The sequence below is a fragment of the Aspergillus pseudodeflectus genome, assembly GCF_044049435.1.
Source record: "Aspergillus pseudodeflectus strain CBS 756.74 chromosome Unknown BJX68scaffold_31, whole genome shotgun sequence".
Taxonomy (NCBI): domain Eukaryota; kingdom Fungi; phylum Ascomycota; class Eurotiomycetes; order Eurotiales; family Aspergillaceae; genus Aspergillus; species Aspergillus pseudodeflectus.
This window is the reverse complement of record NW_027263807.1, coordinates 98,871-117,035: the sequence shown is the minus strand read 5'-3', so window position 1 is coordinate 117,035 and position 18,165 is coordinate 98,871. Positions and strand designations below refer to the sequence as shown.

The following is an 18,165-nucleotide window of genomic DNA, read 5'->3' as shown; positions in this document are numbered from 1 at the left end:
TATCGAGGCTAATACAGATCCTGGCCACCAGCCTGGAGATAACAGACACAAATCTGGAAAGGAGAACAACAAGGCGGCGAGAGCGCAGGCGCTCTACCAATTCCAGGTCCGGCTCGACGCTGTAAAGACAGGCGGCTTCCACTGGAGGCGCGAAGAGTCAATCCTACGAGAGCCCTTGATCTTTTCTTTTTCAAGGCGTTTCTCGTGCTCTGCCACGACTTGGTCCGTGAGGACTATGACCCAATTCCCTTTCTGTGGCGGCTATTAGCGTCGTGTTCATGAATACTTGATGTCACACGGAGGGGAAGGGAGGCAAACGTACATGATATCTAAGCATATTGAAGACAACTAACGTCTCATGGACATCCTTTTCAGTCATCGACGTGAGGACAGCAAGTTCGTTCTCGCTGACTGCTTCACGGCCCGACTCCATGAGGATCTCAACGAGGGTTTCTCGCCAATATTGTCGGTAACTGAGTAGACCGAGATCACTGAGTGGTTTCTCGGGAGACCCGAGCTTCCCTTCTCGCTTGCTGAGCTCGTAGCTAAATGAGATGAGGAGTCTTCCGAATCCGTGTCGCTGGTACTGGGGTAGTGTCAAGATACAAGCGAGGTTATAGCCTTCGGCAGAGTCCTTTTCCTTGGAGAAGTAGCCTACCAGGTGACAGCCTGTTTCGTCCCTGGTGCACATGCAGTAGAAGAGGAAGGGGTCGACGTCGTAGTAGAGGGTTTTGTGGTCAAGGAAGAGTTTACTAAGTAGACAGAGATTACGGCACCATGTGCGTTGTCGGCGGCCGTCTACTTCAAAGAAGGAGATGTTGTCGTCGCGGTAGATCTCGTTCCCAGGAGGGTGCACGAGTGTGCATTTCGTGCGGTGTCGTTCAAAAGCACGCTTGTTGTCGAAGTAGCTGAGGCAGAATTCGTCGATATAGACCACCTCTGAGTCGGAATATGAGGCAGGGTATGGAGAAAAGTACCATGGCTCGACATCAAACTTCCCCATCTGGAGCCGCTCCAGGTTACGCACTCGGTGAATCTCTGTTGGGTTCTGGGTCATACTGCCACCAGTCCGTAGGCGTTCAATTTCCTCTTCTCGCGACATCAATCCCAGCGCCTTTTCCTCCTCCTTGATCTCCTTTGCGTCGACAAAACTGGCGTCCATCATGTCGACATCTTCGGAGTCAGCTTTGGGTGTCCCATCTGCAGACAAAGCCTCGGACCCCAAAATCGACAGACTGATGGGTGTTTCATCGCCACGGTTCTCCTTCCCACCTGCCTTTGATGGGCGCTGAATTTTGCCCACATTGGCATTCTTGCCAGTGAGAAGGTCCGGAGTAGCAGAGACATCGCGGCTACCGGCTCTGGCGCGTTTATTCTTGCTCGGAGCCTTGTTGGCAGGTCCCGTCTTCTTCTTTTCCGGCTTCTCAGGCTGCGGCCATTCGACTTCCTGAGACAGGTCTAGTCTTGAAGAAGCAATCCACTCTAGCAGAATCATCAGTATAGTCGATCATAAAGGCGCTCGAAGTAGACATACCATCCAGACGTTTGTTGAAGTCCACATAATGAACGCTATGGTTGTGGTTAACACATTTCCCCCGAACGATAAATACTAGTGGAAGACCTACTAGAAAGCAAGGCCATCTTTCCGCTGCTTAATAGACAATATCTCCGCTTTCCTCAACTCTCCATCCTACAACAAGGGTCAGTCTCAAAATGCATATCACGTGACGTATTGCAGAACCCGCAAAAAGCGAGGCAGGAACAACGCACCTTGTGGACCATGGCCTTCACACCGATCCTAGTACCTTGATTAGCACATGCGACCGATAAAACTGGGGCCAAAGATTCCATGAGAGGAACTATTATCATTTAAAGAGGACGTTTTGCGACATACCTGATGGTGTTAAGGGTGGCGAACCCCTTCTCTACGGGGTCGGGTGTCCCGGTGGCCTCCCCGCTGCCGCCCATGATGTCCGCAGAGAAATGCCCAGTCGTTTGGCTCGGTCAAATTTGATAAAATGTCTATGTCGAAGGAAATTCGCGATGAAAATTCGACCGGGCTCTTGAGACGATTGATGGAAGATAGAGTGTCGGAAGGGGGCGGGAGAGACCGCCTTTGGTAACTTTTTTGCCTCAAGCATTTTTCGCCGTCCGCTTTTGGTTCTTCCCGTCGCGCTTTCGTCACTGGAGTATACAACAGTAGCTACAGAGAACTAAGAATAGAGTAGCATAGGAAGACGAGGAGAGTCAACCGCAAGCTTACCAGAGTAAGCACGAAAGTAGATTAGAATACATTGTGATGTGTATACAGTACTGGCTTTTCTGCCTCAGTCTCAATGCCACCCATTTACCATGCCTCCCGTACCAGCAACCAGCTCGCTCAACTCCTCCATTCTCGACCGGTATTGCTCCTGAGCTTCTCGTTCTCTGCGCATCACAAAGGCGACGTCTTCTCGGAGTTTCTCAAGTCGTCTTGAAACCGCAGCTTCCTCAGATATCTGTAGTGTGCGGAACGCATCTAGGTCAGCCCTAGACTTTTCTAGGGCTGTGTGGGCTTCTGTGATCTTGGTCCGAAGCATCTTTGCCCGGTTCTGATATCCACCGTAATGCAGCGCAAGCTTCTTCTCAAGTTTGTTTCCCTGCTCCGCGGTCGCAAGTAGCGAGGCCTGCACGTTGTCAAAGACGCCGATCATGCGCTGCTCTTGTTGATATATATCCTCCTCTTCGTCATCAGTGTAATTTGACAGTCCTGGAAGAGTGTTGTCACGGGTTGATGACCAACGGTTGTCGAACTCAACTGCGAACTCCTGCAATTTCTCGGGAGAGACCTCTGCTGCAATGGCCGCGCGAGCTTGCTCTAGCCATTGGTCATCGAGCCTCTCCAGCTTCCGAGGTTTGCCTTCAATTTTGGCGCCAGGAACAGGGAACTTGCATGCATCGTTGGCAATCAGGAGAGCAGCCTCTTTAGCAATCAAGCCGGCGATTGGGTCTGTGACATGCGAAGCGCGTTCTATCAATGAGTCGATATCAAGCACAACTGGCCGGGGCAGAGAGCGTTGATACACCTGTGTCTGGCGTTTGTGTTCAGCCTCGGCGGCCCGTTCTCGCGCTTCCCTTTCCCTCCTATCCCGCTCGGCTGAATCTTCTTCTGAGATCTCTGTGACTGCAGTTGGCTCGGCGGTATCCGAAGGTAGCTCTTCCAACTCCCACTCGGTCTCCTTGGGCTTTGGAAGGGCCGCTAGTCGGCTCCGGATGCTCTGGCGAGCAAGATTCTCCTGCATCCGTAGTTCCTTTGGCGTACTTGCAACGAGCTGTCCACCCGCTATCTCCTGGTTGAGCGCGAAATGGTCTCGGGGAGTCCTCAGCGGAGTGGCCCCAGGACCAGCGCCTGCGGGCAGGGGTGTCGCACCAACGGCTCCCCCTTGTCGGAAAGGCGTTGCCATGGGGTTCGGCGTTACAATCGCCTGGCGTCGGGGAGCGATACCGTCAAAACCGGTCGATGACCCTCCCTCGTGCAAAGGTGTGTTTTCCCCGCCTAGCAGCGAGGACTGGGTTTCTGTCAGTGCCCTGATATTCTTGATTTCGTTGGCAATGTGATCCTCCTCCGGGGGTGCCCTGGGTGTTCGAATCGGCGTTCCTCCCACAATGGCAGAGTAGTTGCCCATCAGGCCTCGTGTACCGTCTTCATCTCCAGCCATCTTGCTAGCTTTATCGCCGGCCATACCCATCTTGATTATATCTTCCATCTCGCCCTCGCTGACTTGTGGGCTAGGGAGAGCCAGTGCTCTCCTCTTGCTGCTCTGTTCCGCCTCTCGAATCTTTTGCATTTGGCCTGCTCGAGCAGCAGCCGCAAAGGCAGCAGAATTGCTGTTCTTATCATTCTTCCTCTTCTTCCGCTCAGCATCCTCGTCCTGGTCTCCTTTGCGCTTGTTCGCCAACTGCTGTTTCCGGGGATCAAACATCTCTCGCTGCCTCTCATTCCGGGATTCTTCCTCGGCGGTATCATAGAATCCAGGCGCCGCAGGCTTCTCGAATGGGATATCCGCATTGTAGTCCATTTCGCCCTGTTTGCGGGTAACAACCTTGATATTGATGCCGGCGTTCTTGAGCTCACGACGTTTCTGGAGCACCGCAAGCCGCCGCGATTCTTCCAATTGCCGCTCTCTAGCCTTGCGCTTCGCTTTTTTACCTTGAGTGTTGGCCAGACGGGCACGAGCCTCACTGAGCATCTCCTTCTCATCCTCGTCAAGATCAATCGTATCCGGCCGCGCGGGTTTGGACTCTGGATCGGGATCGAGTTCACCGGGTCTAGAAATATCAGCAAGACCATACCAAGCCGGTTCGAATCAATTTCAAGCCAAATACATACCGTAATCTCCTCACATCATCCGCACTTGGAGCCACAGCTTCGGCGCCCGCAGGACCACCAAGGCCAAGCTCATCATTCTCACGAGCCTCTGCTTCATCCAAAAGTTTCTGATACCGCTCCAAGCACTGCGTAGCCGTACGACCCACAATCGGCGCGATTGTTCGCCATTGCGTCGGCATCAACTTCGCAAGGTGCAGCAGCTTCTCGTCCTCCTCGCGGGACCATTCGACCTTGCGGATACCGGGGTCTAGCCACTCTACCCATCGCGCTTTACACTGTTTCGGAGTCTTTCGTGCAAGGAGGGAGGATACGCGTGCCCACTGGTTGAGACCGTATTTCGAGACCTAATATGATAATATCGTCAGTTCGTTGCACCGTAAAGAACAGAGCCGGTTCGATCGCGTAGGTGTAGTCCGCGACGTAAGCTTACCGCTGCTCGGAGGACCTCATCCTCAATATTGGTCCTTGTAAATGTTAGTTAAGTTCGACGAAGATAACCGGGAGAGACTCAGCAACTCACCAGACACCTCCTTTGACGACCGGCATGGCTGCTGTATTGACGACCCCGTCACAGAATCAAATGGGATACCAGATAGAATCTCCGGCGTTAATGTGCAGAATCAGCCGCGACAAATAGGAGCAAGCTGGCCGGTCCCGACAACTCCTTTGACGCGGATGAAAATGATGAAAAGAAGCCTCATCATCTGAAGTCCGCGATAGGCGCGAAAGGGTTTAGCGCGACAGACGCAGGCTGTTCCGTGGCTGGGCTCCCCGCTATCCGCATTACATAAGCCATTCCAGATTTTTGATCGGGAAAAGATCTAAAAAAGTTCAGCGGACTTGCGACCACGCAGAAAAGCGAAGTTTCTGCTTGAGCTTTGGTTTAAAGGTTGGACAACATGTCTACTACAGTGCGGGCGCCTCAGCAATATAGCCAGCCCTCGAGGAAGGGTAAGAAGGCTTGGAGAAAGAATGTGGATGTTACGGAGGTCCAAGAGGGTCTTCGGTTGTTGAAGGATGAAGAGATCAAAGGGTATTTTTTACACATGACAACTTCTCGTTGGTATTGACCTTAACTTTTGAGTATAGAGGCGTGTTAGCAGAACAACCCTCTGAAGAACTGTTCGTCATCGACACAAAAGGCTCGTCCGAAATCCGCGACTCTTACCGAAAACAACACAAAAAGCTTCTCAAGTCGGACGAAATTCTCGCACAACGATCCGCAATTGGCGCCGTCGACACACGGAAACGTGGAAGCTCAAAGGTTACAGATGGCGTGATTGAACCCATCACTAAGAAGCACAAGAGCGACTGGGTCTCGAAGAAGGAATGGCAGCGCTTGAAACAGGTGGCCAAGGAGGGTAACCCGCTCGGAAAATCTAGCGATGGTGGCTTCTATGATCCCTGGGCGGATGAGGCCGACCCCACGCCCCTCGATGACCCCCAGTTTGACTATCTGGAGAAGCCCAAGCCTAAGGTTGCTCCGGAGACACTGAAGCGGGCGCCGGTTTCGCTCGCGGCGAATGGAAAGGCGGTCAAGGCTGTGCGAACGCCTACTGCTGGGACGAGTTATAACCCGACTTTCGAGGAGTGGGATCAGCTGTTACAGGAGCAGGGCCAAAAGGCTGTTGACGAGGAGAAGAAGCGGCTGGAGGAAGAGCGCAAAGAGGCAGAGCGACAGCGCCTGATCGAAGCGGCACAGAATGAAGATAGTGATGCAAAGTCGGATGATGAGAGCGCGTGGGAAGGTTTCGAGAGCGAGTATGAGAAGCCGGAATGGCTCAAGAAGAAGCGACCGGAGAGAAAAACCAAGACCCAGAGGAACAAGATCAAGCGAAGAAAGGAAGCCGAACGACTGGCCAAGTGGGAGGAACAGAAGAAAAAGAAGGAGGACCAAGTCGCCCAGGCCAAGGCTATTGCTGAGCGCCTCAAGGAACAGGAGGGCCAGTTGGCTAGTGACGGTGACGATTCATCAGACGAGGGAGATGACTCCGTCTTGCGCCGGAAGCCTTTCGGAGGCAAGATCAAGTGAGTTCCATTACCAACCCGATCCCCTCTCAAGTACTAACAGATGTGGCAGGGCTCCCGAGAAGCCAGTAGAAGTAGTCCTACCCGACGAACTTCAAGACTCACTACGCCTGCTCAAGCCAGAGGGCAATCTTCTTGACGACCGATTCCGGACGTTGATTGTTCAGGGCAAACTCGAGTCGCGTAAGCCCGTATCGCAACCGAGAAAGGCCAAGAGAGAAGTGACTGAGAAATGGGCGTACAAAGACTTCAAGGTCCCTGGTTTATGATATACCTAATCTCCTTTTCTGTTTATATTTCTACTAGATATCACATTTCATGGGCAGCAGGATACAAAAAGTCGATTCTCATTCTTACCAGTATCAGTTCTTGTAACCCCGTAGCTCTACTCATAAAAAGACTCATGGTATCAGTAGTATCGATATCATCAAGCATTGATCCCTTTTTTTCCCATGCCAACATTCTCGAATCTATCAGAGTGGGTCAGGCGGAGGCGCATCCAAAATTTAGCGGCCCCGCAAACATTATTTTCTTTTTGAAGTTTGAACTTTCGGATTTCTCCAACTCTCCGACTCGAACTCCCAATTCCTACTCACCATGCGATAGCGCCTGGCTCAACTTTACTGGAATGGAATTGAAATCTCTTTCGAGCAACTGGAAGAAACTCCAAGGGACCTTGAAGAAAAAGGACGTATCCGCGACCTCCGCAACAGAGACAACAAAACGCAAGAGATCGGATCGTGAGCCGCAGAAAAATGATATTGTGAAGAAAAGGAGGGTCGTCGCTGAGGGAACAGGGAAAAGGACTTTGACTACTTCCGGGCTTGTTTCGAGAGATCGGAAGAAGAGGATGTCGCAAGAAGTGACGAATGGAGGGGGAGAGGATGTTGAGACTGTCGTCAAGACTGCGGTCTCGAGAGTCAATGAGGGGCGGGCTTCGAAGTTAGTACACCTAACTTTCTGCTATCGGGGAAATTCTCGCGGTGAGAATCAGCGACTAACAACGTCTAGCGTCGAAATAGGAAAATATGTTGCAATCGACTGCGAAATGGTCGGCGTCGGCCCGAATCCAGACAACGACTCTGCCCTAGCCCGCGTCAGTATTGTCGACTACAACGGCGACCAAGTATACGACTCATACGTGCGCCCTAAAGAGATGGTCACGGACTGGCGAACACACGTCAGCGGGATAGCACCCAAACACATGATCGACGCGCGATCCCTCGAACAAGTCCAGAAAGAAGTCGCGGAGATATTAAACGGCCGGATCCTTATCGGCCATGCGCTGCGAAATGACCTAGACGCTCTCTTACTCTGTCACCCGAAGCGCGATATTAGAGACACGAGCAAGCATCCGCCGTATCGGAAGATTGCAGGTGGAGGCTCGCCGCGGTTGAAGATTTTGGCGTCGGAGTTACTGGGATTGCAGATTCAGGGTGGTGCGCACTCGAGTGTGGAGGATGCGAAGGCGACTATGCTGCTGTATCGAAGGGATAAAGATGAGTTCGAGCGAGAACACTTGAAGAAGTGGCCTGTCAGAGTTGTGCCAGAGAATAAGGAGAAGGGAGAGGGTGATAAGAAGAAGAAAAAGAAGAAGAAGAAGACCCGCAAGAGGTGAAACTTTTTTGATATACTAATTATTAGATATACCCCAGTCTACTTGAATTCTATTCGCCATCTTCATTCACTACATGGGTCTCTACAAGCATCACTATCTTACCACACAGCCACCAGGTATGTATGACTCGGGGAACTAGAAAGGAATCTAGCATGCCACAGCAACCACCATTCGAAACTCTCAACCCATCAATAACCCATCGCAAACCCCCGTCTCAGGCAGGGTTTATGAGGGTTTCGTAAGGGATCTTCTTTTGTGACCTTGATCTGCATTGGCATATGCCAATGATACCCATACTATAACATTAGAGCAAGGTGCTCAAGGCCAAGCTCTGGGATCAGGGTTATATACCTTTCAAAACAACCCAATCCTTTTTTTCCTCATCCTCCTCCCTAGGGAAACCGACAATCCTACGCTTGGAGGTAACTTGCTGCCCTCATGAACAAGACCAGATTCTCCCGATACTCAACAACAACCGATGTAATTCCCGAGTTAATCCTCGTTTATAATGGTTTTGACAAAGCGAACACTGCCAGTTCCAAATCATGAGAATCTCTCAGGGAAGCAGCGATGTTTCTGTTCTTCCCATCCATGGCGCTGCGTGTTTTATACTTTGTCGGTACCCCTCCCACCGTCTAACTTAATCTCAACACAACATCATCTCTATCCTGCCGGTGACGATGTCGAAAAGGAGCATGGACGGCCGACAACGCTGGCTAGACGGCCTCCGTGGTATTGCAGCAGCTATCATGGCCTGCTTCCACTACACCGTTGGCGAAATGACGATCCCATATCGCGGGTTCACCGATGAGCCAGCTGAACAGAACCGCCATCTCATTCAGCTCCTTCCATTCCGCATCCTATTTGCGGGCAAAGCAATAGTCACTCTATTCTTTGTCATCTCTGGATACTCGGTTCCTCTTGCAATTATCCGGCATCGCGGCCAGAATAACAACGCTGACTGTTACCGCAAGCTCACTTCCTCGGTGATTCGTCGAGGCCTTCGTCTCTATCTACCTGTAACATTTGTGTGTGTGACGTCTCGGATAATTTTCTTCATGGGCGCCTACAGCAACTGGAGCTTTCCCAGGGCAGAAGGGTGTCCTCGTGCGCCGCCAAGGTCCGCGATTTGGCAGCACCTCAAATGCTTTGCCCTGTCTTTCCTGAGTTCAATTGGCTTCGTCGAAACCAAGTACGGCAGTGGACTCAAAACGCAGTTCTGGACAATGCCTATCGAGCTTAAAGGATCCTTTGCAATATACCCGACTATTCTTGGTTTGTTGCCCGCTGCACCCAAAGTCCGGCTAAAGATTGTAGCCATATTCGCTGCGCTCTTCCTGTACTTTGGGTTCCAGGAGTTATTCTGCTTCTTCTCTGGGCTACTGGTGTTGAACCAGAACCGTGCAAGCTTCGTCGCCCCAGTTACACACAAGCCTCCTATGAAGAAAGCAAGGTGGTCCTTAGCAGCATTCATGACTCTCTTTGCCGGTGGAATCTACCTCCTCTGTCTCCCATACAGGGGTGGCTCCTATGAGGACTACTGGTACTCTTCCAGGCTCAGCATCCTGCCATACTGGGATCACTCAGTCAAACGCATCAACATCTGGTGGTCCATAGGCTCTATAATGCTCGTCGCAGCAATCAGGTGCCTCCCGATGATCAAGAGGGTGCTCGAGTCTCGAGTAGCCCAGTTCCTAGGCGAAATATCTTTCTCGTTATACCTACTCCACCAGACATTCATACGTGTCCTTCGAAACTCCATTCTCAACTGGACTTGCTGGAAGCTCTGGGGGAAAAGCTTTGAGGCAACTAGGGCCGACGAAGCTGAAGTAATATATACTACTGGTCCTGGACGGTTGTGGCGGCTTTCATCTTTCCTTTGCTTGTTATGTCGGCGACGGTGATGACGAGGACTGTTGACCGACGCTCTATTGCTCTGGCCTACCGATTTGAGGAGTGGTTTTCAGGGCGTTAACGAACTTATGTCAATGTAGCTAATATATACTGCGCATTCTATGAGCACATTTAACTCTTGATGAGGGCATTGTTCCTGTACAAAAAGAAAAAGAGCTACTCAGAGTAGGTGTGAGGCCCCACAGTGGCTTACACTAGGCCATGCTAGCCTTACATATATGGCATTCAATTGGTTTAATTGGTTTAATTGGTTTAATATGGCCGAGTAGGGGAGCACTAAATACTGCTCCTCTGGACCACAGATCCATCTAATATTTGGAAATGTCTTGGCGCGGCGCGAACGCGTCTTTAGCTATCTCCCCTCGCTTGCCACGAAGCATCGAGACTAGTATTACTTGGAATGATTATTGGTGTCTAGAAATTGCATACAACTTCACCGCCGATTTTTCTTCTCGGCAATTGACTATTCCCTTTTCTCCTCTCCATTCTACTTTTGTTTACACACGCTTCAAGATGTTCGCCCTTCAACAACCGCAACAACCCTCTGAATCCAACTCGGAATCCTTCAAGTCCTACACACCGAACATCCTCCCGTGCCGCATTCACCATGATGGCCCTGTCAACTCCCTGAACCGTTACTGGAGTCCTGTTCCTGATGAGAAAGGTACGTACGAGTCTCTTACGGCCTCTTCGTCCCGGAGTTTGCATTCAAGGATCAACCGAGTCAGCGTCGACCAGGACTAACTGTCAATCGCAGACCAAAACCTCCAAACCGCGTACTTTCGCGGCCGCAAACTGCGCGGCCGCCGCGTACAGATTCCAGAGGGATATGAGGGTATGTTATCACCACTATTCAACTGACGCTTGCGCGCCGACATCACGCTAATCGCATCACATTGCATCCGCAACAGGTATCGTCGCAACACACACAGATCGTGAACTCCCAAGTACGACTTCCAACAACTCAGACGAAGCCGAGGTCGAGGAAGTCGAGCCAGCAGAGCCGATAAAGGTCCTCGAGCAGCAAGCTACGTTTGGCGACTTTGTGGTCTGGGCCCATGAGACAATTCCTGCTGCGGATGATCCATATGTCAAGGGGGTGGAGGAGTGGATTAAATTTGCCAAGGCGGTATGTTGTCTTTCCTCTGGGGTTGAAGTTGATCGATTATGGCAGGGTGCAGGGCTGATGAGCAATAGATGCACACCGAGCCAGCGCAGGACGACAAGAAGGGGACTTCGACCTGAAAGTGTCAACTCAGGCTGATTGACCATAAATCTCCATTGCAACGAAGGCATAGAGGGCGCTGAAGCTATGGCTGGAGCTTTCAGAGGCGGAGAATCCATCCAGCAGTCACGCCCAGGGAACCATGTCGGCTGCAAAGGCAGGAGTACAGATAACGCTCCTTATTCTTAGACAGGAAACTCTTCCAACACGCGTCCGATTTTCCTGCGGCCATCTCGTGGAATGCATGCTAGAGGAAATACAAGACAGGCAATCTACGTGTACTATCTCGATACGCCGTCCGATGTACAGACCACGCGTTCTGCCAGTTTAAGAAACTGCTTCGCCCAGTACAAAATCGATCTTACACTTTTCGTCCTTCTGTTTATCGTAGTTCAGGCCTGTCTCCACAATCTAGATACATAAGCTTGACCGCCTCGTAAATTCTGCCGATTTACCCAAGAAGACTTCCAAACTAACATTGTCAATCACACACTCGTTCATTCTCAAGATTGCCATCATGCAGGCCAGTAATGATACCAGACCCTCTCCGGAAGCCCTCATCTCGAAGTTCGAGGTCACCCGACTCCTCAAACAAGGTATTTCCCGCTCTAAACACTCACCCCACAAAACCATTCCCTCGCACCAACAGCAACGCAAACAGCTCACAACAACACAGACCAAAATAGCCGTCGCATCGTCCTCCTCGGGACTATAGGCTCCCAGCAGGCCATACTAACGGCCGAACGCACTGCCTTCGCAACCGAATCCCTCGCCGCCCTCCAAGCTTTCCAGTCTGCTATTACCCGCGTGAACAACCTCGGAGACAACGACATCTACCGATGGTACCTTGCCTCATCAGGCATCGACACAGATGGCCATCCATCCCATGACCTAAAACTCAACCTCATCTGGCCCTGCACGGAACAGCACATCAAGAAGTACTCTGAGCAGACGGTGCGCATGGTCACCGAGACGCCAGCAATCTATCGGGACTACGTGCGGCCGTACATGCAAGCGAAGCGCGAGGAAGGAAGACTGAATTGGGTGTTTAATATACTCGAGGGGCGGACGGAGCAGGAGGATGTGATACTGAGGGATGAGGGCGAGAACGGGGCGGGCAAGGAGGACGCGTTCCTCATGCTTCCCGATCTGAATTGGGATCGGAAGACGCTGGGCTCGTTGCATCTGCTAGCACTCGTGCAGAGGCGAGATATTTGGAGCTTGCGCGACTTGAAAAAGAGGCACGTGCCTTGGTTGAAGTATCTGAGGAGAAGGGTCCTTGAGGGGACGGTTAAGATGTATCCGGATCTAGAGATCGATCAGTTGAAAATTTACGTGCACTGTGAGTTTTTCCTCGACTGTTGACGGAGAGGGAAAGAATTGACGGGGAGTGAGAGGAGTTGCTAACATAGTATACTCTACAGATCAACCGACCTACTACCACTTCCATATCCACATTGTGAATGTGATGCTCGAGGCTGGCGCTACGCAGGCTACGGGCAAGGCATTTGGCTTGGAGAATCTCATTTCGCAGTTAGAGACTATCTCTGGAGACGAAGATGCAAGTATGGCGGATGTTGATTTGACCTACTACCTTGGCGAGGCGAGCGAGCTCTGGACGGGAATATTTGGACCTTTGAAGGAGGGGAAGAAGCCGACTATAGAGAAATAGAGCGACTAGATTATGAATTATGATAATGACATATCCAATCGTATTCAAGTATTTTCTAGACATAAAGAATATCTAGTATTACTACTTCTCGGAGCTAGTGTGGAACCTGCGTGACTGCGAAGATCTCAACCCCGCAACGCCTCCTCCCCTCCTCTCCCCTCATCTCTCCAATACATCGTCGCCACAGCACAAACAGATACACCAGCATCTCCAATCATCTCATATACCCGAAAATTAATTATGGCTGAGAATCCTGACGTCCCTAAAAACAACAAGGCTTTCGTGCCTCTCGGTAGGCCTCCCCAAACAATCACCATCACATCCCTCTCCAGTCAATGATCCCTCACCGAATAAACTAGCTGACAGCTATCTATAGAAAACAACCCCGAAGTAATGTCCCACCTCGTACACCAACTCGGCCTCTCTCCATCCCTAGGCTTCACAGACGTCTACTCAATCGATGACGCGGATCTCCTCGCCTTCGTTCCCCGCCCCTCCCACGCGCTCCTCCTCGTCTTCCCCGTCTCAAAAACCTACGAAGCCTCCCGCATAGCCGAAGACAGCTCGCTACCCGAATACACGGGCTCGGGAGCCAACGAGCCAGCAACTTGGTTCAAACAGACGATTCGGAACGCATGCGGGCTTATCGGACTCTTACATGCTGTTTCGAATGGCGAGCCGCGGAAGCATGTTATCCCCGGGTCGGATTTGGAGAAGCTGTTGAAAGATGCGGAGCCCTTGCCACCGGTTGAGAGGGCGGATCTGTTGTATGAGAGCAAGGCGCTGGAGAGCGCTCATGCGGATGCGGCAAAACTCGGCGATACCAAGGCGCCTGGGGCGGAGGATGATGTGGATTTGCACTTTGTGGCGTTTGTGAAGGGAGCTGATGGGAAGCTTTGGGAGCTTGATGGGAGGAGGAAGGGGCCGCTGGAGAGGGGAACCTTGGCTGAGGGTGAAGATGCGCTCAGTGAAAGGGCGCTGGATCTTGGGGTTAGGAGGTTCTTGAAGGTGGAAAGTGAGGGTGGAAACCCGGATTTGAGGTTTAGTCTGGTGAGTTTGGGGGCTGTGTTTGATTGATTCTTTTTTCTTCATCTTGTGGGTGATACGTGCAAGAGATGGGTTTCCTTAGTTGGACCTTTGAGGATTTATGTGAAATGATTGGGTCTTCTTAGTCCAAGACATACCAACGCTGCATATGATAACTACTGATAGTTATAGACAATCTGTACATGACTCTTACTATGGCATTGGAGTATCAGATTTGAGTAAACGGTCAAGCATCAACATCAACCCAGCACTCCCCATCATTAAACTTGAGCACCTCATCCCCACAAGCCCACCACCCAGCAGTAAGATTGCGGGCGAATACCTCCAAAGCCTCATACCTCATTCTTCCAGCATCAGCACAACCCGAGACAGACGAAGATGGAGACGGAAAGAAAACCCTCTCAAAAACCTCCCTCAAATTCGGCTTCCTCGAATGCACATCTGGAACACCAGCAATGACTCTTCTTCGTATACCCCGAGTAGTATCTTCCTCACTCTCCTTCTCTTCGTTCTCCTTCTTCACCCCAACAACAAGAACCTCATACGGCTTCCTCCACAGCCCCTCAACGGGCGTAACAGGCTCCCCGTACACAGTCGTCTTGATCCACACCCACTCCTCGATAATTGCGAATCCTGCACGTGTGAGAGAATCGTACGCTGTCCGTCGTGCTTTTGCGGAGTTTGTTATCCAGATTGCAGCAATGCATGTGTCGGATCTCGAACTATCTTCCCTCTCACTTGCCACTTCCCCTTCTCCGCTTTCAATAGTGACAGAAGGAGGGGCCGAGAACGAATGCACCCGTAGTAGATTACAAACCCACTCCGTCAGCAGCTCGAAATGCGAATACGACTGCGTCTGGTAATGGCCGCTTCGCCGGACAGACCTATTGCTCCATGGTGGGTCGAGGAGGATGAGGTTGAATTTTTGGTTAGGGTCGAGGCTCGGGATGGGGTTGTGCTTGGTTTCCCTCGTTGGTGGGGTTGAGATGGGGAGATTGCATATGAGGAAGGTGGATAGTGGCGGGATTGTATATGTGCGGTGTTGATTTTGAACTTTAATCTGTAGGTCTCTTGCAGCGAGGATGTTGGATGGGTTATTTTTTTGTGGATGTATTGAGACTGTGGCGGTTGAGGGGGATGTATTTTTGACGATGTGATTGCGTAGTTCGGCCCCGGATGTAAATCTGTTCAGGCCTGGGGAGAGGATAAGGGGTGGTTTTTTGGTAGGCATAGACTCTACCGGTTGGTCCAATTCGTCCAATTCAAGGGGTTGTATGCCAGGGCCATCAGAGGTCGATTGGTTATCTTGGTGATATTCAGCCTCGCCCTTCCTCCTTCTCTTCCCAAGCGTCACGCCACCGCCACCTCTCTCAATAGAAGCCATCCCATTCTCGTGTTCATGCCCATCTGCATCGCCATCTCCAATCAAGCACCTCTCAAAACACCACTTTACCCTACTCTGAAACCCACTCCGAATCTCAGCCAATGCCCCCAGAACCACCGGCTCGATAGCAGCTGCAACCTCCCTCTCCGAGTGCGGTATGCGCTCAAGCACCCGCGCCCGCGCAGTAGCAGTCTTAGGTTCTGTTGATGGCGGGTACGGGGTCTCTAAAGCGGGTGAGGAGAAGAGACTCTTCTTTGAAGGGGCTTGTTTAGGGAGAGATTGTGCGAGGGCGATTGAGGTGGGAACGTCGATTAGGAAAATTGTTGAAACATGATTTTGGTAGAGAATTGAGGTATGTGTCATCTTGAGCCATTGGGTTGGGTCCTGCTGTGTTTGTGAAGATTATTGGTGGAGTTTATGTAGTTGATGTGGTGTTGAACCCCAGAAAAATTGATCCTCAATCTCTCATGAAGGATCTGCCCTAGAGCAAGCGCATCAGCCCTAACCATAGGACACTGATTTTGTGATTTACAGTAAGAAAAGGAAGTCTCTCAGAATCGAGGCAATAGAAGTTCAGATATATAGTACACAAGTCTAAGTCTATTGTACAATCAAATGCTCCACCTGCTAAACAAGTCTAGATATCATGCTTAGCAAAACAGAGAGAGCTATTCGTCCCTCCAAATCCAAAACTGTTGGTCAGCGCCACATTGATGCGGCGTTCCTGAGCTTGGTTCGGTGCATAATTACAGTCAAAGCCATTGGCCACCCGGTCCAAATTGATTGTCGGAGGCATCACGTTCTAGAAACAGTTAGCTGAGCTCGCGCATTCACTATGCAAGACTAACCTCGTGGATAGCAAGAACGGTAAAGAGTGATTCGACGGCTCCCGCTCCTCCGAGTAGATGCCCTATAGCTCCTTTCGTGCTGCTAATATTTACATCAGCGGCCTGTGTCTTGCCTCCAGGGCCCAAGAGAAGAGCTTTGATGGCCGCGTTCTCGGCGGCATCGCCCAGGATAGTCGACGTTGCGTGCGCATTGACATAGTCAACCGCGGATGGCGCAAAGCCGGCGTTTTTTAGGGCTTTCTTCATGCCTAGCCAAGCACCGTGGCCGTTTTCTTTCGGAGCTGTCATGTGGTGCGCATCCCCAGAGCAGCCGTAGCCTCGTAGTTCTGCATAAATCTGAGCCCCTCTTGCTTTCGCATGCTCCAGTTCCTACAGAGGAAGTTAGTAGCAAAAGGCTATCACTTTGGTGGGAAATACCTCTAGCACCACCATAGCTGCTCCCTCTCCAACCACAAACCCTGCGCGATCCGCGTCAAACGGTCGAGAGGCTTTTTCAGGGCAGTCATTGAAGCCTGTTGCCAAACTTCGCGCACGAGCAAAGCCTCCAATAGCGAGTGGGTGGATACAAGACTCTGCACCGCCAGCGAGCATCACATCTGCATCTCCAAACGCGATGAACCGAGCAGCATCGCCGAGAGAATGTGCTCCAGTCGTACACGCAGTCGTTGCCGAATGATTGGGACCCTACTTAGCTCAGAAAGGCAATCATACAAGTCACCGTAGTGGAACCTACCATAAACCCATACCTCATGGCTAGATGGCCAGCTCCAAGGTTGATCAATAGCTTCGGCACGAATAAAGGAGACACCTTTCGATAGCCCTAAATAAAGTCAGCTTAGAGCTTCCAGACATCTGAGGACGACGACGAACACCCTTCTCATATGCGACGACCGTGTCATAAATCTCGTCAAAGTTGCCTATGCCAGACCCTAGACAAACACCCTAATTGCAGTTAGTAGTCATTCTAGAGAGCATTGAGGCAAACAAACCGTCGACTCTAGCTCATCTTGACCTGTGGGCTTCCACCCCGCATCTTCCAGCGCCTCTTCCGAAGCGGCGAGCGCATACTGCGCAAATCGAGCCATCTTGCGCTCATCCTATTGCCATTAGCTTCAAATCAACTCGGTGATGCATACGACAACAAAACTCCACGAATAGGGAAAAGCAAGAAGCACACTTACACCCTTCCCCAGCCACTCCGACGCAGTCCACCCCCCTTCAGCCCTCAACCCCTCAGGAACAACGGCCGCAATCTGAGCCGGCAAATCTGCGAATCTCGCATCGCGATCTCGAACATTAACAATACCACAATGACCATCGAGCAGCCGCTTCCAAGTCCGCCGAACTCCTATAGCATGATGATGAGTAGATTAGTTTAGTACGCGCAGACAGCCAATTACCAAGAACTAAACTAAATAGATGCATAACAAGTCCGGAGCCACGTGAGGAAGCAGTAAGATACAAGCAGTGGTCCACGTATCGTGTGAAGCTACCCTCCTCGGAATCGCCATGATGCTCCGTCTAGGACCTTCCCCTTCGGGAGGTGGAGACGTTGGAGAAGATGGAGAGAGAAGGCGGAAGAAGCAACTTGCTCCGATGAGGCACACGATAGTAGCAAGCAGTAGTACAGATAGCATTGCGTGATGCCACGTTCTTATCCAAGCTCCGGATCGCCTCGGAGTCAAGAGAGAGAGCGCGTAAACGTAAAATGCGATAGTATCACTCACCAACGCCGAGGGGCGTCACAGCACCCAGACCAGTTACGACAACCCGCCGCATAGCATCTTGTTCGCTACCGGAGCAGCTTGCAATCGAGGTGAAATGTCAAGGAATAACAATAAATGAAGTACCTAGACCCCAGTGTCTTGGAAGCAAACACGGCAGAGCAGCAAACAGCTCCTCAGAAGCCTCGGAAGAGCGATTCTACAAGAAAGTGCAACGAACAAAAGAGGAAAGTCTGAGAGACAGTCCATGCGGCCAGGCATCCAGGCATCGATGAGGTGGCGAGCACAGCCAATCGGCAGGGGTATCGCTATCGATAAGAGATTGCATTACACACG

General features: G+C 51.2%; 8 protein-coding genes across 8 annotated transcripts; 5 read left to right on the top strand and 3 right to left on the bottom strand.

Moving 5' to 3' along the window:
* Window positions 1–93: 93 nt before the first annotated feature.
* cef1 (putative cell division control protein (Cdc5)) lies at window positions 94–4,915 on the bottom strand (the record flags this gene model as incomplete). Its single annotated transcript, XM_071043170.1, has 9 exons — window positions 94–261; window positions 323–1,482; window positions 1,535–1,569; window positions 1,626–1,690; window positions 1,771–1,798; window positions 1,895–1,999; window positions 2,344–4,308; window positions 4,370–4,713; window positions 4,895–4,915. The coding sequence occupies 9 exons, from the start codon at window positions 4,913–4,915 to the stop codon at window positions 94–96; spliced, it is 3,891 nt and encodes a 1,296-aa protein (XP_070897339.1).
* Window positions 4,916–5,268: 353 nt separating this feature from the next.
* BJX68DRAFT_256328 (uncharacterized protein) lies at window positions 5,269–8,015 on the top strand (the record flags this gene model as incomplete). The annotated part of the gene is made up of 5 exons (XM_071043169.1): window positions 5,269–5,402; window positions 5,459–6,397; window positions 6,450–6,635; window positions 7,004–7,339; window positions 7,409–8,015. The coding sequence occupies 5 exons, from the start codon at window positions 5,269–5,271 to the stop codon at window positions 8,013–8,015; spliced, it is 2,202 nt and encodes a 733-aa protein (XP_070897338.1).
* A 680-nt stretch (window positions 8,016–8,695) lies between these two features.
* BJX68DRAFT_268470 (acyltransferase family protein) lies at window positions 8,696–9,919 on the top strand (the record flags this gene model as incomplete). The annotated part of the gene is made up of 1 exon (XM_071046104.1): window positions 8,696–9,919. One exon carries the CDS (start codon window positions 8,696–8,698, stop codon window positions 9,917–9,919), a length of 1,224 nt encoding a protein of 407 aa, XP_070897337.1.
* Window positions 9,920–10,294: 375 nt separating this feature from the next.
* On the top strand, window positions 10,295–11,529 carry BJX68DRAFT_240410 (ribonuclease H2 subunit C). Its single transcript, XM_071040677.1, has 4 exons — window positions 10,295–10,593; window positions 10,687–10,764; window positions 10,841–11,058; window positions 11,127–11,529. The coding sequence occupies exons 1-4, from the start codon at window positions 10,443–10,445 to the stop codon at window positions 11,172–11,174; spliced, it is 495 nt and encodes a 164-aa protein (XP_070897336.1). The 5' UTR covers window positions 10,295–10,442; the 3' UTR covers window positions 11,175–11,529.
* Window positions 11,530–11,649: 120 nt separating this feature from the next.
* Window positions 11,650–12,858, top strand: BJX68DRAFT_240409 (putative mRNA decapping hydrolase). Its single transcript, XM_071040676.1, has 3 exons — window positions 11,650–11,750; window positions 11,831–12,496; window positions 12,579–12,858. The coding sequence occupies exons 1-3, from the start codon at window positions 11,672–11,674 to the stop codon at window positions 12,824–12,826; spliced, it is 993 nt and encodes a 330-aa protein (XP_070897335.1). The 5' UTR covers window positions 11,650–11,671; the 3' UTR covers window positions 12,827–12,858.
* Window positions 12,859–12,995: 137 nt separating this feature from the next.
* On the top strand, window positions 12,996–14,074 carry BJX68DRAFT_240407 (ubiquitin carboxyl-terminal hydrolase; the record flags this gene model as incomplete). Its single annotated transcript, XM_071040675.1, has 2 exons — window positions 12,996–13,118; window positions 13,203–14,074. Coding segments are annotated over exons 1-2 (749 nt in total), but the record flags the coding sequence as incomplete, so codon positions are not given.
* On the bottom strand, window positions 14,075–15,828 carry BJX68DRAFT_240406 (MT-A70 family). Its single transcript, XM_071040674.1, has one exon. The coding sequence runs from the start codon at window positions 15,618–15,620 to the stop codon at window positions 14,100–14,102; it is 1,521 nt and encodes a 506-aa protein (XP_070897333.1). The 5' UTR covers window positions 15,621–15,828; the 3' UTR covers window positions 14,075–14,099.
* Window positions 15,809–18,023, bottom strand: BJX68DRAFT_240403 (putative beta-ketoacyl synthase (Cem1)). Its single transcript, XM_071040673.1, has 8 exons — window positions 17,833–18,023; window positions 17,287–17,453; window positions 17,095–17,202; window positions 16,976–17,047; window positions 16,839–16,925; window positions 16,523–16,789; window positions 16,106–16,474; window positions 15,809–16,059 (listed from the first exon to the last, which is right to left on the bottom strand). The coding sequence occupies exons 1-8, from the start codon at window positions 17,882–17,884 to the stop codon at window positions 15,895–15,897; spliced, it is 1,287 nt and encodes a 428-aa protein (XP_070897332.1). The 5' UTR covers window positions 17,885–18,023; the 3' UTR covers window positions 15,809–15,894.
* Between the last annotated feature and the right edge of the window lie 142 nt (window positions 18,024–18,165).